Source organism: Strix aluco, chromosome 2 (genome assembly GCF_031877795.1).
Source record: "Strix aluco isolate bStrAlu1 chromosome 2, bStrAlu1.hap1, whole genome shotgun sequence".
NCBI classification, from domain to species: Eukaryota; Metazoa; Chordata; class Aves; order Strigiformes; family Strigidae; genus Strix; species Strix aluco.
The window spans coordinates 72,565,103-72,581,568 of NC_133932.1; the positions used below are offsets into that span (position 1 = coordinate 72,565,103).

The following is a 16,466-nucleotide window of genomic DNA, read 5'->3' on the forward strand; positions in this document are numbered from 1 at the left end:
GATGATTCTTAAATGTTCAGAAGAGTATAGTTGACCCCCCCCCCCCCTTTGTTCATCATACTTCTCTTCTGTAATGACCTAAGGCTGACTCTGATGGCTGGTTGAAATCTAGTGTGCTTTATCTTTTTCTTGATCGAGTTTTGGGGAGTAAATTGACTGTGCTACAGCAAATTCTACACGTAGCAGATATTTGGGGAAAGTTGCAGTTCTTCATAGGAAAGAAAACCAGTATTTGTCTGTCTTCTGCTTCTTTTCCCTTAGTCCCTGTGCAACTACTGAAGAACACTGTTTGCTTTCCTAAGTTAGAGGAGAGTCAGTTTTGTCTTCCAAGAATTGAATTTGAAGGAGACCATGAAGGCTTACCTGAAAGTGCTGGTGGATACTCACTGAATGATGAGGAGGAAGAATTGTTTTGTTATTAACCGTTAGTTATTGAGTGATGGTCAGGGCAACTTAAAAGATAAATTACTCTTGTGGTTAGGGTTCTCTATATTGTGTGTGTTTAACACACTAAAAAAAAAAGTGTGAGTACTTGTGGGACAGATGTATATCAATACAGGCTATATATGGCAGCATTAAAGACAACAAGTCTTTTCCTGTAAAGCCAATGTCACTGAGAATTGTGGGCATGTAGCATAGGACTAAATTGCTTACAAAATCCTTCAAAATCTAGGAAGAAGTGGGTTACTGACTTTGATCCAGATTTCTGAACTGGATGTACTTGAAAGTGTGTATTGAATTTATAGGAGTAATAAGTTCTAGTAGAATTTGAAACAGTAGAACTTACTTTTTGTTTATAAATGGTTAAATAGGTGGAATGGGCCATCTGTGGATGCAAGCACGGTAGTTGTTAATGTGACATAAATTAGTATGTGGATTAATAAAAAAACCAAAGGTTTTTTTTGCTTTCTGCAACTGTGAATGGTGTATCACACCTGTTTGCTCACTTGATTTTACAGATTCCCTGCTCTGAAATTAAGCAAGCGGTGAGCTGAGCTGTTCTGTGGCACTGTTGCACTCTTAAGGAAAAGCAGAAGGAAAAAACTGAAAATGCTACAATAACACATTTTTACCTTCACTGCTCCATCCAAACTTTTGAAATTGGCTTAAAATTCCTTAAACTTTTACTCAGTTAATAATGTAGCTTCCAGCACACTAACTTTTTGTTTTGTTTAAACCTTTGCCAGGACGGGAGCAGTTTCATGGCCTCGGGTCTATGTACTGCAGAGGAGCAGCTGCTGTGATCCTCACGTATGATGTGAACAGCCTCCAAAGCCTGACAGAGCTGGAAGAAAGATTCTTGGCACTGACGGACAGTGCGAGTGCTGACTGCATTTTTGCTATTGTTGGAAATAAAGTTGACCTCACTGATGACTGTGCTTTACCACCGGATGAAAATAGACCTGAGAAGTCTGTTGCCAGCTGTAGCTCGAAGGTGCGAAAACAAGTCCGTGCAGAGGATGCGATTGCGCTCTATAAAAAGATAGTGAAATATAAAATGCTAGATGAGAAGGATGTTCCAGCAGCTGAGAAAATGTGCTTTGAGACGAGTGCAAAAACAGGATACAAGGTGGACTACCTCTTTGAAACTGTGTTTGAGATGGTGGTTCCAATAATTGTACGGCAGAAAGCTGAGGGGCCACCGCAAACTGTAGATATTACAGACTACAAGCCAGCAAAAAGGACAAAATCTGGTTGTTGTGCCTGAACCATTAACATGACATAAGAAAAGGGGAGAGATTGTTTGCTCCAGCAAACTGAGAAGTAGCAAGTGCTTGCAGTTCACCAGAAAGGAAAAGGCAAAGAATAAATAGACTAAAATGGTGTATGTGAAAAAAACCAAATCTCTTGACCATTAAAGGTTTTTGGGAAGCTCTGTGTATGAAAACGGGAATGTGAGTGAAATTATGGAGGAAGACGTTGACTTTGAAGACAAATGGTGTGTTAGTACAATTGGTAGTGACAATCATTTGAACAGTTTTGAAAGAGTCTGATTTTTAATGACTCACCATTTCATGTTGCATGTAAATGATCTGTTTGTGTACTCTTGACAGCTTTCATATGATTATCATCTTTCCCCTTGAGATTCTGACTTTGGAAGATTGAACACAGTACTTTTTTATTCTTAAGAAAAAAAATAATCCAGGTATAATTTATATTTGTAGCTAATAAATCAATTACGATCTTTTTATGTCAGATATGACAGTGTAAGATTCAGAAGCTGAACTATTAAAATCACTGTGGATACATGCTATTCATTTGGAGACTTATTAATGTGAATTCTCCTTCCATAGTGGGCTTTCATGCAGCACATCTCTTGCTGCTCTAATTGCAAGTTGTAGGAGGAAGTCTTTTCTTTCATTTTTCTCTTGTAATTCTTTTTAATGTGGATAGCAAACGGTTTTTTTTGGAAGGAAGCAGTTTTCTATTTTGTCTGCATTTTGTAGACCTCTTTATGGTGCCTATAGGATACCATGGTGTTGAACACCTGTGTTCTGTCTCCCTTCCAACTCCTCCTTAGTTGTGCCCAGACAAAGCTGCAGCTTTGATTTTTAGCAGCTATGCATGACATTGCCATCTACCTGCAGGGAAGTGAGGACTGGTGTTTTCTGATGTGAAACTGGCTAATGCAGGAGGAAGGAAAGAGAAACTGCCTTTTGTGGAGTAGAAAGGCACATGAAGGAGCACTAATGAGGTATGTGGTTTCTCTCCTGACTGCAGTAAAAAGGAGAGGCTAATTCTCAATACTGAGTTTCCCAACCCTCTGGGCTACAAAGAATGCATGCAGTGACCCAGGAGCTTGTACTGACACTGTAACCAAAGTGAAGAACTGCTAGTTTAAAAACAAAACAAATGCCCCCCCCCCCCCCCCCCCCCCAACCCTCCCAAAAGCAAAACAAAAAAGTGCAAAGATGCAGCTCACATATTTCCAGTTCTTCAAATTGTTGTGTGGGATCTCCTTCATCTTCCTATGGATGTTTCTGACATAAATTTCTAAAACTAAAAGGTTGGTTGTTCTTACACTTTGTCATTGCCTTTCTCTGTCCCACCCAAACCATAGTTGTTTAGTACATAGAGAAACAATTTCTAAATGAATAATTAATCAAATTATTATTAAGTATATTTAAAACTTTTTTCTTTCAAAAGTATGTCCTCTTGAGCAACTTGCTGCAGAATAATAGCTTTATTTTCTGCTTTCAAGTTTATGCACAGTACATGTGTACTGAGGAAGAATGGCTTGAGAGAACATTTAATCATTGAATCATAGAATAGTTTGGGTTGGAAGGGACCTTTAAAGGTCATCTACTCCAACCTCCCTGCAATAAGCAGGGACATCTTCAACTAGATCAGGTTGCTCAGAGCCCTGTCCAACCTGGCCTTGAATGTTCCCAGGGAGGGGGCATCTACCATGTCTCTGGGCAACCTGTTCCAGTGTTTCACCACCCTCATGGTAAAAAAACTTCTTCCTTGTATCTAGTTAGCATCTACCCTCTTTTAGCTTAAACCCATTACCCCTTGTCCCTATTGCTACACGCCCTATTAAGGGTTGTCATCTTTTGGATTTGCTGAGGGTTTGCAGTTTAACACGTGCCAGTCTGTCAGACTTAACTGCACCTGCTCTGTGGTATTTAAAACTGTATACTATTAAAAAGCTTCTAGCTATTGACAAAGTTCCAAGGCCAATGTCTAGTCTTCCTTTGGGACTGGGAAGAGAGAAACAGGCTACAAGCTCAGTCTTGTTTGTGACCAAAGCAATCTGCCAACACATCTGTGAGAGGTCCACCATTGGCTTTGCTGCATTTGTTGACAACCGAACCTGCAGCATGCACTGGTTGCAAGGTCAGGCTTTTGGAATATGTACACCTAGAAGGTACAGAACAGGAAAAATATTTGTAAATTTACCATCTAACACTTCTTAAGGTATAAATACTTGCAATTCAGTTGCACCAGCATTTGAGTCCTGTGAGATCTTAAATTCTTACAGTCTTTCCCAAAGCTCCAACTTTGGTGTTTTCACTGAAGGAGCTGACACGGGAACCTATCTTGCATGCTGGACTTTTGCCCTTAGGGCTACACTTGTCTAGCATGATATTCATGGCTTTTTAGCGTCACTGGCTATTGTGCCTTGAGAAATGACTGGGTTATGATGGATTGTTAGGCGTTGGAATGGACTGCCCAGGGAGGTGGTGGAGTCCCCATCCCTGGAGGTGTTCAAGAGGCGGGTTGACATAGCACTTAGGGATATGGTGTAGTTGGGAACTGTCAGTGTTAGGTTAACAGTTGGACTAGATGATCTTCAAGGTCCTTTCCAACCTGGATGATTCTGTGAAATTCTGTCACTCTGGCCAGCCCGGGAGAGATCATGGGGTTGCACAGCATCACCTGGGAGGCTGAGTAATACACAGGAGCTATTGATAAGAGATCAGGAGCAGATCCAGATCGCTCAATGTGCATGCTAGCCCCATTTCTTTATTACTTTCTGAAGTCACATTGCACCTTCAAGCAAAACTTGAAGGTTTCTGGAATTTGATGTAGGATTTTTTTTTTTTTTAAATTTAACTAGTAATTTAAACTCTGTTGTAGCTGACCTCTATTTTTACAACCCAGTGTTGATGCTCTATCTGCTGCAGCAGTGCCTATACATGGTTGCAAGCAATCCTGCACGTCTGCAAGCATTATTAGTGAACCCAGTTCAACCCTCAACATTGAAATTGCACAGATTTTTTTTTCTGTTTAGTGGTGCTGGGAGTGTTTTGTTGTGGTTTGTTTTTTTAACAGCATATACAATATGGCCTGCTCTTGTGCTTATTAAGTGTCCTAACATGAATTAATTTCCCTGCTGCTTCTGCAGGTGTATCCTGATATCCCAGCACTGCTAAAGGCATTTTTTTTGTCCCCTCAGCCCCCCAGTTTTACTGGAACAATTCAGCTTGGCTTATTGGTGGGGAGGAGCAGCGAAGCTGCATGGTGGGGACTGGCAGCACAGGAACTGTGCTGATGCACACTTGTTCTAACTCCTGTTGCCTTGATAGCCTCTCACAGCCTAGCAGCCGATGTACTTTCAGCATAGCAGCTGTAGGCTGGGCCGCTAGTCAAGCTGGGCCAGCGCTAGGTCTTGCATTAACAGTGGCTGTGCCATGTGCCTGTTCCGTGCCAGCTCTTCTGCATCCCACCGGCTGCAAGCAAGTGTTTTCCTCCATTACTTTGAGGTTTCTTTCCCCATTACTAACCCCGGAGTGCAGCCTGGAGCTGGGCTGGTTGTGGCTGTGCTGTGGGAGCCAGGTGGAACCCCTCCCTGCCAGGGCTAGTGATGGTGGGTGAAAGTGGGGACCCAGGTGTCTGCCTGCTTTGCCTGGGAGAGGAACCTCATTTTACAAGTATTTATTTTCCTCCTCTTTCTCCCCATTACGTTTGTCAGGATTATGTGAAGTGTTTGAACAGTGAAATAAAAGAGATGTTATTTTTGGCCATGCTGGGTGAATGTGACCTACAGGCCTGCCTGTGCCCAAGGTGATGGCTGGGCCAGGCTGTGACCTGAGGGCGAGGGAGGGATGGCAGGGTGAGTAGATGAGGATCTGTGCCGGCCTGGTTGGGAAGCCCCATCCTGCTTCCTGCCCCTCGCAGGTGCTGGTGGTGCAAGACTGAGGTTGCCATTGGCCCCTAACAACCCCAAGGTGGCTTCGAGTCTCCTGAGGGCCACAAAAGGAGCCTGAACCCGTTGGGTGCCTATGGGCAGGCAGAGCTGCTGAGCCACCGCTTTGGCTTAGTTATGCCCTTGCCCATGTTGTGGTGGGAAGCACCACTGCCTGTTTTTACTTCTCTGCTCGTGTGTTATGGAGTGCAGTGATGTTACTTGTTCCCCTTGTCCAGCATGTCTTGCACCCATGTGTGCCTGGTCCCCAACAGCTGCGAGGCTGGGCCCCTGCTCACCCTTGGTGGGCACAGGTAGCCATCCCTGAGGATGCTGCTGGTCCCTACGCAGTTACAGGGGCTGCTGCTGACTGCACTGGGCTGCCATCAGCACATCAGCAGTGCCCCCCCCACCCCTCCCCAGCCTCCCTTCTGGCAGCAATCTGATGCCTTCTGTTGTGGGGTCATGTTTATGGCTTGTCATTTGCTAATTTTCTGTTTCTGGCACATGTGGACAAGCCCCATCACATAGGGTGTGAACAAACTCAGCTGATCTGGTTGATACCCTCTGAGGAAATAATTGGTGTCAGCTGATGTCTCTATATTGACTTCACTGTATTTGTGCTGATATACTGATGCGGTATTACCTACAGAAGGGGAATATATTGTCATTTACCTTCTCCAGGCTAAGCAGCATGTTATACTTCCAACATGTTTTCAAACAGGAAAGTGTAGGAAGCAAACAGCATGCTTTGAAGCAAAAGATTTGACTTGGTAAAACCCAGGCAAAATACTTGTGTTTTTTACATCCTAGGCTAGAGCACTATAGTCCAGTAAAAAGAATGTTTTGTTTTGCTGTAGCTGAGTTTTTCCTGTATAAAACCTTTTTAACTTCTTGGAAGTGGGTTCTGGGATCACAGAATCATGGAATGGTTTGGGTTGGAAGGGACCTTTAAAGATCACCTAGTTCCAACCCCCCTGCCATGGGCAGGGACATCTTCAACTAGATCAGGCTCCTCAAAGCCTCGTCCAACCTGGCCTTGAATGCTTTCAGGGATGTGGCATCCACAACTTCTCTGGGCAACCTGTTCCAGTGTCTCACCACCCTCATCGTAACAAATGTCCTCCTGCCCCATCTAAATCTACCCTCTTTCAGTTTAAAACCACTGCCCCTTGTCCTGTCACTAGAGGCCTTGGTAAAAGGTCTCTCTCAGTCTTTCTTATAATCCCCCCTTTATATATTGAAATGCTGCAGAAAGGTCTCCCTGGAGCCTTCTCTTCTCCAGGCTGAAAAATCTCAAGTCTCTCAGCCTTTCTTTATAGGAGAGGAGGTAAGCTTGCAGCTCAGGGGCAGTTTGAGTAAGTCAGTTCCATTCCATGCTTGCTTTGGGTTAGCTCACCAGGTGAAATCCTCTGGCTGCTGCAAGTATTCCACATTTGCATGCACAAGCTCCTTCCCCCTCTCAAACAGTGATTACGCAGGCTTTGGAGAAACACGGGTATGAGTACACAGACCTGAAGCACATGATGTACTCAAAGAAAGTACAGAAGTTCAAGTCTGCTTGGCACCTCATGGGGTTTTGTGCTTGGTTTGTTTTTTTCCTGCACCATGCCTGTGCGTTCAACTGAATGCCGTGTTGATACCGTGCTGAACAAACTTGTTAAGAACAGCTTATGTGAGTCAGAGAAAATTAAGAGGCAAAGCAACACCCAGAGGAAGACCTATCTGCTGAAGTTTTACATGCAAAAAAAATTAGCTACTTAGGAAGATTATGTAATGTATTAGCCATGAAAATCCAAATACTTTGCTGTTGTTGTCGACATAATTGCTTTTTACAGATTTTTTGTGTAACCTCCACTTGAATTCTCTTAAACCACTGAATGTGCTGCAGTGCCAGAGTTGCATGCTGTAAAAATCACAAGTGATAACTGTGTGATCATCCCATGACCTGCAAGAAGTAAGTTGCTGATTCTTGGGTGTTTGTTACTGTCATGTGTAATTTAAAAGAACTAGCAAATGTGGAATAGATTTGGCTCATGTTGACTGCCATGTTTTCAATTCTAAGTATTTTAATTAGCTGAAACAAATACTAGTGTGAGTAGTTTGGGGGCTGCCTTTCAGAGCTATAGCATGGCCAGAGAGCTCATTTCAAGCTCAGGTAATTTCTCTGTTTACGGATATATCTGGTTATATGTACAACTAATCTAGGTTAGACTATGCTAGCTAAGAACTTTAACTTAATTTACACTTCATATTTTTCGCAGAGGTAACAGTTGTCAAGTTTGGTTAATGTTGGTTTCCTGAACATTGTAGAGCATGAATAATACATTGCTTTAATCTGCAACATTGCAATTTATTGGCTTAAATTCTTCTAACAACAGATGTAATACTATTTCAGTAGTTCAGCTAAGCAAGCAGTTTTTGGATCTTTTTAAGTGCCATGAAATAAACAAGTGTATTCCTGGTTGAAGAGTTTGAATTTCAGTGGAAGGAGATTTCTGGTAGTGCTTTTCTAACTCCTTAGGTGCAAAAAAAGTAATTCAACAGAGCAGTCCATATGCATTGTATAGAAAAAACACTGTTTACAAAATGGAAATCATCAACAAATAGAGGTGTAGAAAAAAAAGGGGTTTATTTATGATACAGAGAGGTTGGAATATAATTACAAAAGCCAAGAAGCATCTGAAGCAGGAGAGGTGAACTGTTGAAAAATCAGCTGTCATTGCTATAAAAATCTGATTTCAGTTTTAAGCATTCGGGTATATAATCAGACTATGCAAATAGGAAATTTGCAGCTGATCCATTTTTTTCCTCCCTCTCTTGCAGTGGTGAGGGACAACTTTGGGCTAAATTGCTTCTTTCTACAGAAGGAAAGAGCTGGCCATTCTGTCCATTTATCAAGCCTGGCATGCAATAACCTGGTTCTCTATGAGAAAAATAGCGCCAAATAAATGCCTTGCTTCCTTTCCCTTTGGTTTTGCAAGGATGGCTGTGTGTAAGTTGCGATGGTGGTAATCCCATTGTCATACGTCCCCAGCTGCCAGGACAGCATGCCTTCAGACAGACAACTGGCAGGTCTGGAAGTTCTGTGTTTGAAGATCATGTGGCATTGAGCAATATGCTCTCCTCCAAAACTCACTCTATGTGTGATAGCTGCTCCAACAGTATGCAGTTAAAATCTGTGATGAGTGGCTCGGTTTCAGAGGGGAAAAGCTGCAATGCAAAAACCACCCTGTGCCACTGCTGTGTGGGCAGTGCAACACAGTGGAGCAAGAGACCTTTGTAAATGATCCTTTGGCCAGGGGTACATCTAGAAAAAAATCATCAAGCTGGTAAAATAGTCTCCTAATCAAAATAGGAAGACTTTCATTTTGTGGTCACTATTTTTGGGAGGCCTGTGGGCTTCTCTGCTATTGCCAGTAGTTAAGTGCTAAAGCATGGTGAGGCTTGAAAAAAACCAAATACAATAAAAAGGTGATTGTTTTGGGTGTGTTTGAAATGCCCAAGCATAAAATACTAAAATCAAAGTTAGGTTTCAATGCTGGACATAAGCACTTCCCAGAGTATATTTTCAGCACTTTGATCACCCTGTGTTAATTTACAGAACTGTAGCTGTTAGTGTTTACTGTTGTGACAAATACAGTAAATAGAAAAGATACATATATTCTCTTAAAGTAAATGTAGTGGGTGTCTGACCAAGGTAACCATTTATTATTGAAGTTTTTTTGGTGTTTTAAAGCTGCAAGTATTTGTATCAGTTGGCAAATGACATAACGTTAGTCTAGCAAAAAATGTATATATACTATATAGTAGAACACAACACTAGATTTGTGTGTTAGACTTAATTTGTGTTACACTTAATTTGCTTTTACAGACATTTTTAAAAATTAACTTTCCATTCAGCTTCTGAGGTAATAAGTTAAAAAAGCACCAACATGATTTATTCAAATATCTAACCATCATAGAAGGTTCCGCTGTATAAGAACTACATGATAAGCAGGTTCCTTATACTGTGGAAGACTTCTATAAATTTTTCATACAGACTTGACATCTGCTGATATGGCTTCGGATGAGTCCTGCCTTGAGTGTATCTGCTGAGGGCTTGCTTTGGAAGGGCTGGTCGATCGTAGTGAGCCAGAAGCTGTATTTATTTGCAAAGTAGTGACAGGTTCCGCGCGCGCCATTGCATTCGATGAAAGGAGTTGCTCTGAAATCTTCCAGGCAGCTCCCAGGAGAAACCAGCGACTGTCCTCCACCTTCATCACCAGCAGCAGTGTGCTAAACGAGACAAGGAGGGCAGCGTTCAGAGTACAACCTCAGACAGTGCTGTCAAAAACTTAAACATGTGAAAAGAGAAAAACTACTAGAATTGCTCCTAATTCTTATCTCCAGAGCAGAGTCAGCTAGTCCTGCAACTATGTAAGGCTTAACAGTTTGGCTGTTCTTTAGGAGCTAGCTCATATGTTGATGCCACTTTAAACTCTTCTGATAAACATCTTTTCTATAGTTAAGACTTTCACTGTTGGAAGTCTGAGAATTGGAGAATCAATTTGGTTGGGAAGGGGCCTCTGGAGGTCACATCAGCCAGTCCCCTGCTCAAAGCTGGGCCAACTCCAAAGTTGCCCTCGGTTGCTCCAGGGCACTGTCACGTTGTTAATAACTCCAAGGATGGAGATTCCACAAACTCTCTGGGTAACCTGTTCCTCTGTTTGATTACCCTCACTGAGAAAAACTTTCCACCATATATCTAACTTGAATTTCCCCAATTATGAAGTCTGTCTTACTCTGCATCACATATGAGAAGCACTGTGGAATCAAAATTAGCTTCTATATGAATAACTAGTTCCCTCTATGGCATATTCTTGGACAGCAAATTACACCAAAATCATGCATCTTTACACCACTCCACTGTTACCTTTGATGTATACTGTGATAACAATCAATGTTACATTTCTTCCATCAAAGGCACTGCTGACAAAACAGGCATTTCCTCTGTCCCTTTAGGAACTGTATAGCTTCATTTTTAAGCGAAGCTGTTTTTGTTAAAAACTGAAGAAATTTGCAATATAGAAGAAAGCAGCTGGAAAATAAAGTTGCTAAATAGTTTTGTAAATGTAGGGAGAAGTCTGGGCACATCGAGTATGTTTGCCTGCCTGTTTTAATAAACACCATACTATAAAAGTGAAGCTGTAACTGGCTTGGTTTATGCTGCAAGAGGCCCACTGTGGTCGTATAAATGAGTAACAGAAGTGGCCACCTTTTAACAGTTTAACAGAGTAAAGGACTCCGATCTCTGGCTGATGTTACATGTTGCTGAGGTTTAGATAGTTGTTTTTTTAAAAAAAATAACAAAACAACATCTCCCTGCCCCCAAAACCTCCCACCCAAACCCCAAAGCTGCAGCCCACCAGCTGTCTTACAAATTTGCAAGATTTGCTAAACTATGAAGTTCAGGAGCAAAACCGTTCTAGCATCCCTCTACAAGAACAAAGTTGGTAATAAGCAGCATAAACTATTACAGCTTTGAGGCCTTTGCAGTTGGAGCTGGGAAGCAGTTAGTAAAAACTGCACGTGTTATTTGAGCCCTGGCTTGGGAGCAGACCTGCTTGACAACCTCAGGAGGAGCACTGGCATTCCTACACTCAGTGTATAAGCTCCAACTCTATGCCTCTCTCTCTTCTTGTACTGGCCATGGCCTTTTATTCTTCTGCCTTTATAGGATGCATGATAGTGGGGTGCCCTTGCTACATGCAATCTTCCTGACTTCCACGGCTGTTTGGGCAGCAGTCCATGATGACTCCCTTCATGACTGTACCTTACACAGAGGAAGGAGGTGACAAATTTAGGCCAAGGAAGTAAAACAATATGTACTCCGAGAGAACTACAAGTGTCCTGTACTTCTTCCATAGTTGCCTAAGAAGCAAAAATGTGTACACCAAGCACCTCATTTGCTCTGAACCCTAGCTGGGAAAGTGTGAACTCTTCTCACTGTGTGTTCCTTGGTGCTGGCAGACTTTGTCCTGCAAAAAGTTCTTGCTAAGGTGACAACTTCGCTCTTAACAATGCTCAGTGTTTACAAAGGGCTTTGCAAACATTTAATTAATCCTTGGCATTCTTGTGAAGTAACTATGAGATTGCTATCAGGGCTTTTTATAGAAGCAAAAGAAAGGTCAAACATAGGGCTGGTCAAAAATTTGCCTTGCCCTCTCAAAACATTTTTAAACTCCCAATCTTTAGCTGTGTAAGGCTACTGTCGCACCTCAGTGCAATTTTATTTGCTAATCCACAGTTCTCCCTGTGTTCTGCTCTGAAGTACTATTTTGTACATAAAGTAAGGTCTCCAGATGCTATTCTGACAAGAGGCAATTTTCTCTGCAATTCACAGACATTTTTTGTTTCTCCTCTTCTGCTTCCTAGAAACTAGTTTTGTGGTTCCCTGGTTCCCCAGTATGATGCATGGTTTTGGTGCTGCTGGCTCTAAAACAGAGCAGCCTGCCTAGTATCTAAGACAAACTTAAAACCCAGTGCCACACAAAATGTGACATGGGAGAACAAATACCATAAGGAAGGAATATCCGATCCACAAACTGCGCCAGCCTTCAGGGCAGTGAGGAATAGAAGCTTCTTGGCTATGGACAGCAATTGCCACAGCTGGGGCCTCGCAAACTGAGCAGCGACTGATATATGGCCTAATGTCTTCTTCTGCCACAGGCATCATTGGAAGAGGTGCTGTAGTGGAGAGCCAGTAGGATTTATCATTTCGATTTGCGTAATAACAAATATCCCCAGGGTTACAGTAGAGGAATGGCATAGTACTAAAACGAGCCAAACATGAGCCAGCCAACCCTGTTAAAAGAGAAGAAAGCAGAAAGAAATTATAGCAATCATTCTCACAGAAGACAATGCATGTTTTCAGTTTCCTGCTCCTTCCCAAGCACATGTCAGTAAAACCCTGCGGTCCCCTTGATCAACACCAATGACTTGCAGGAGCCCTCTCGGGGCACTCTGTGCAGACATACAGTTTTTATCTTCTCATTTTGGTGTTTCCTAAGCCTGTTTGCAAAAGTCCCAGCTTTCTCTAAGTTCTATTTATTTTTTTGTTTTTGTTCTTTTTGGCCAGAGAGATGGAATTGAGGCTGCTGCCAGCAATACCTGCACATACCTAGATCCTGGTTGTGTGCTTTCTCTTGTCCTTCAAAGTACAGTAGGCTGTATCCACTCCAGAGTTTGTTCATGCCAACTGGGCACATTGGCTCTTGATCGGACTGGCTGTGCTTCACCAGCAGGTAGCCCATGCTAACGCTGCGACCCGGCATGCCTGGCAGCCCAGGGCTACCAGGGCGGCCTGGCTGGCCTTGGAAGAAGGTGGGAAAAGAAATAATACAACTTAGTTTGCGGTCCCACAAATGCTCTGATGGTATCTGATATTACAGCTAAGCTGCTGATGAACAAAGCTTAATTGCATGATGCCTCTTCTTATGGTAAATTATTGTTAAAAGAGCTGTAGTTCTGGGATTATAGCAGTTGCCTTTGAAGTAGATTGGTGCTGGATCAGGCTCCTTGGTTTCTAAGATGATGTATTTCACTCTCAGAGCCAGGGAAAGTCACGTATAAAGTTCTGATGAATTTGAGCATACTTTGTACAATACAGATGAGCAGATTTTTCCTTTAAAACAGTTTCTTAGTCCAAGATTATCCAGTGGTTTTTTAATTATTTGCATTTGCTTCATATGGTTAAACTATGCTCTGCAAATACCTTTTTCTCTGTGTACTTAGCTAATTAAGAGAGTAATCGTTCTGCTCCTTGATTGGATAAGGACACAGATATTTCTTTTACAAATATGTTCCCTTAAACATCACCTGTCCAAATATCACCTACCCAACCATTAATTTCCATGAATGTAACTGTTAGTAAAACACTAGGCTGAAATGCTTAAGAGAAAACCAATATAAAATACACTCAGATCAAACCAAACTCACTCACATGAGTGGACTGATGTCTACATCTATCAAAACTTTTTCTGAAAATACCGCTTTAAGATAACTGTTAAAAGTTGTTAGTTGTCCCTTGTTAAAAAGCTGTGAGTAGCTTTCTCCTCCCCTCCTCCCCATCCAGTCATGTAGTTACTACAGAACAATTTATGGCAGTGGAACTGGAAAGAGGGAAGAAGTGCTGTGTGATACCTCTTACCTTCAAATCCCACCGGACCCTGAAACCCTGTTGCTCCTTGTTCACCTCTGGAGCCGGGAGGAGCTGGAATGCCACCCCTGCCCTGGAGTCCTGGCTCTCCGGGTGAGCCTCTGAAACCTTGCACCAACAACAGTTATAAGCACAGTGACTGCTGAGATATCAACATGCTACACGCTTTGTTAACATGTGCTCTACTTGCATATGTTTGGTCCTATCTGCCAGGTTTACAGCTTTACACTAAAGGCAAGATCCTATGATTCTTGTTCAGGCAAAGAGCGCTGACTTCATCGGAAGAGGTGGTTGGGACCTACATGAGCCCCACAGCCCTAATCTTTCACTCTTGCTACCACCATGCATCTCTGATGAGGCTAGCAGCAAGAGGTGCACTGCACTGGGTCCACTAATGTGACATTCCCTGGGTTGCTTAGTACGCCCACAAGGATGTGCACATTTCCACCAAAGATGTTCAGTCTTCATTTAAGTGAGATCCATATCTGATGTTGCTTCAGCTCTGTGAGTTGTTGGAAGTTTTCTCCTGTTTTGCTTATGTTCCGAATGCTAGGAGGAGGAGGAAAGCCAAGCCCTAGCTTTGAAAGACCAAAATTTGACTCTCCTTTCTCACAGAATTTAAAGTAGAAGAGAGCCAAAGCAGTGCTCTGGTGGCCTCACTCTAAGGGGAACTGAGCTTTCACTCTGAGTGTGCGATTCCTACCTGGATCACCTGGTGGACCCTGAGGTCCCACATCTCCTGGGCTTCCTTGAGGTCCTGTATTTCCACGGGGACCTGGTGAGCCTTGCTGAGCAACCAGCCTTGGAGGAAGAGGGGGCAGCCCAGGAGAGCCTGGAGGGCCCTGAAAGCCTGTGATTAGAAGCAAGATGAGATAGTTTGATTAAAAAAACCCCTATGTTTTCCTTAATGTGCTTTCATCCGCAGGTATGTTGCTGTTACTTGGCTGCATATGTGAGAGAGGGACTGTGGTCTGCAACTCACCACCTTGGCTATAGCAGCTATATTTATTATATTGGGGGAATGTGTGTGAGTATGGGGATTGTCTTCTCTTGGACAGCACACAGATAAGAAGGAAATGAATGATGCTACTGCTCCCTCATTTATGACACAGGAAGCTGGGAAGTTCCCCCCAACCAACCAACAGCTCTCTGAGGTGCAGCACCATCTTTTGGTGGTCTTCGGGAGACACAAATACATGATGGTATAGATGGAGAGAAGGATTTTAAAGGTATTTCTAAATATCCAGTATGTCTACTCTACAGGATTAGTTTAGATCAGGATTTTTTTCTTTTTTTTTAACTGCAAAAACGGCTCTGATTTTGGAGTTAGCACCTCATACAAAATAAATTTGTAAAGGCAAAAAGTTGACTACCCATGTTAAATTCAGGCATCCGTCCACTGGAATTTGCCAGGGGTCACAGAGAGTCATGCAGGTTAGAGAGAACGCTGAAGGTCACCTAGCCCAATGTCCTGCTCAAAGCAGGACCAGTTAGATCAGTTCTGCGGAGCTGCAAAATGAGTAGTTTAGAAAGGAGTCATGCATCCGACTGCACTTACTCACCAGTTACTCCTCTATCTCCCTTGGGTCCGACAGGTCCCAAATCACCTGGAAATCCTACTGTGCCCATAAAGCCGATGACACCTTGTTCACCCTTACGACCTTTAATGCAAATGACAGGTGGCATTATTGCATTTCAACACAGATCAAGTGAGTGCAAAAGTCATGTTATTAAAGCTGCTGTAGCACAGGAGGTTCCCCGGCCTCTGGCCAAGAGCACCATTTTCCATTCTTACCTTTTGGTCCAGAGTACCCGGGAACGCCAGGCCTCCCTGCTGAGCCGGGATCACCTCTACTTCCTTTTGGGCCAATTTGTCCAGTCACACCTGTTTGTCCACTCTCTCCTTTGCTTCCTGGTGGAGCCGGTATTCCAGGCTGCCCCTGTAGTCCTGGATAGCCTGTTTAGAGCACATACAGGTTGTAATCTATTTATAGTTAAGACCTGGGCACAGGGGAAAATAACAGTACTATCTAATTGTATCTCATCTGGTTTTATTTCCTTAATTGAAGTGGGGAGCTAATGCTTAGCTCCCCAATAGCCGTAGCTGGCACTCCTGCTCCTGCTCTCAGGCTGGCATACCCTTCTGCTGCGGTGGCTGAGGAATTAGAGCATGAAGCTCCCACAAAGGACAGTGTCATCTCAAGCAAGATTTCAGCAGAAGTGGGGTGCCTGCTGAGATACAGCCTTCCCCAGCAAATGCCTCACTTCACAGGGTGCCTCTCTGCTTCATCCTAAATTCCCCAAGTAACCAGAGAGAAATCAGAGAGCAGCGAGTACCTGACTCAGTGCCAGGTGGTAAATAAGCCAAGGACTTACTGTTCCGTGTATCTTAGTGCTTCAGTTGAACATCTGGATACAAGTAACTACTTCATGCTGTCTTGGGAATTATGGGAACAGCTTCTTTTTCCAGAACTACATATTGCCTGAAGCTAAACCTGGCAGGTTTCTCTTCAGTTACCTCTGCTGCCTAAGAAGACATTTGCACCTTGTTTCTGAGGAGAGAGGGACTTAATAACTAGGGTTTTGAGTGGAGCAGCTCTTGTGCTGCCTGTTGAAGTTGGATCACATGTGGAT

At 43.0% G+C, this 16,466-nt stretch overlaps 2 protein-coding genes across 3 annotated transcripts in view; one reads left to right on the forward strand and one right to left on the reverse strand.

The window, feature by feature from the left end:
* RAB20 (RAB20, member RAS oncogene family) overlaps nucleotides 1–2,254 on the forward strand; it is a 28,244-nt gene extending 25,990 nt beyond the window's left edge. The window contains exon 2 of the mRNA XM_074815314.1: nucleotides 1,188–2,254. Within this exon, the coding sequence (XP_074671415.1) occupies nucleotides 1,188–1,708 (521 nt within the window). The 3' untranslated portion in view covers nucleotides 1,709–2,254. The remainder of the gene's footprint in view (nucleotides 1–1,187) is intronic.
* Nucleotides 2,255–8,245: 5,991 nt separating this feature from the next.
* COL4A2 (collagen type IV alpha 2 chain) overlaps nucleotides 8,246–16,466 on the reverse strand; it is a 146,272-nt gene continuing 138,051 nt past the window's right edge. For both annotated transcript variants that reach the window (XM_074815315.1, XM_074815316.1), the window contains 7 exons: nucleotides 15,628–15,789; nucleotides 15,395–15,493; nucleotides 14,536–14,682; nucleotides 13,824–13,940; nucleotides 12,795–12,986; nucleotides 12,192–12,478; nucleotides 8,246–9,910 (listed from right to left, as the gene is read on the reverse strand). In XM_074815315.1, coding sequence (XP_074671416.1) covers nucleotides 9,656–9,910; nucleotides 12,192–12,478; nucleotides 12,795–12,986; nucleotides 13,824–13,940; nucleotides 14,536–14,682; nucleotides 15,395–15,493; nucleotides 15,628–15,789 — 1,259 coding nt within the window. In that variant the 3' untranslated portion in view covers nucleotides 8,246–9,655. The remainder of the gene's footprint in view (nucleotides 9,911–12,191; nucleotides 12,479–12,794; nucleotides 12,987–13,823; nucleotides 13,941–14,535; nucleotides 14,683–15,394; nucleotides 15,494–15,627; nucleotides 15,790–16,466) is intronic.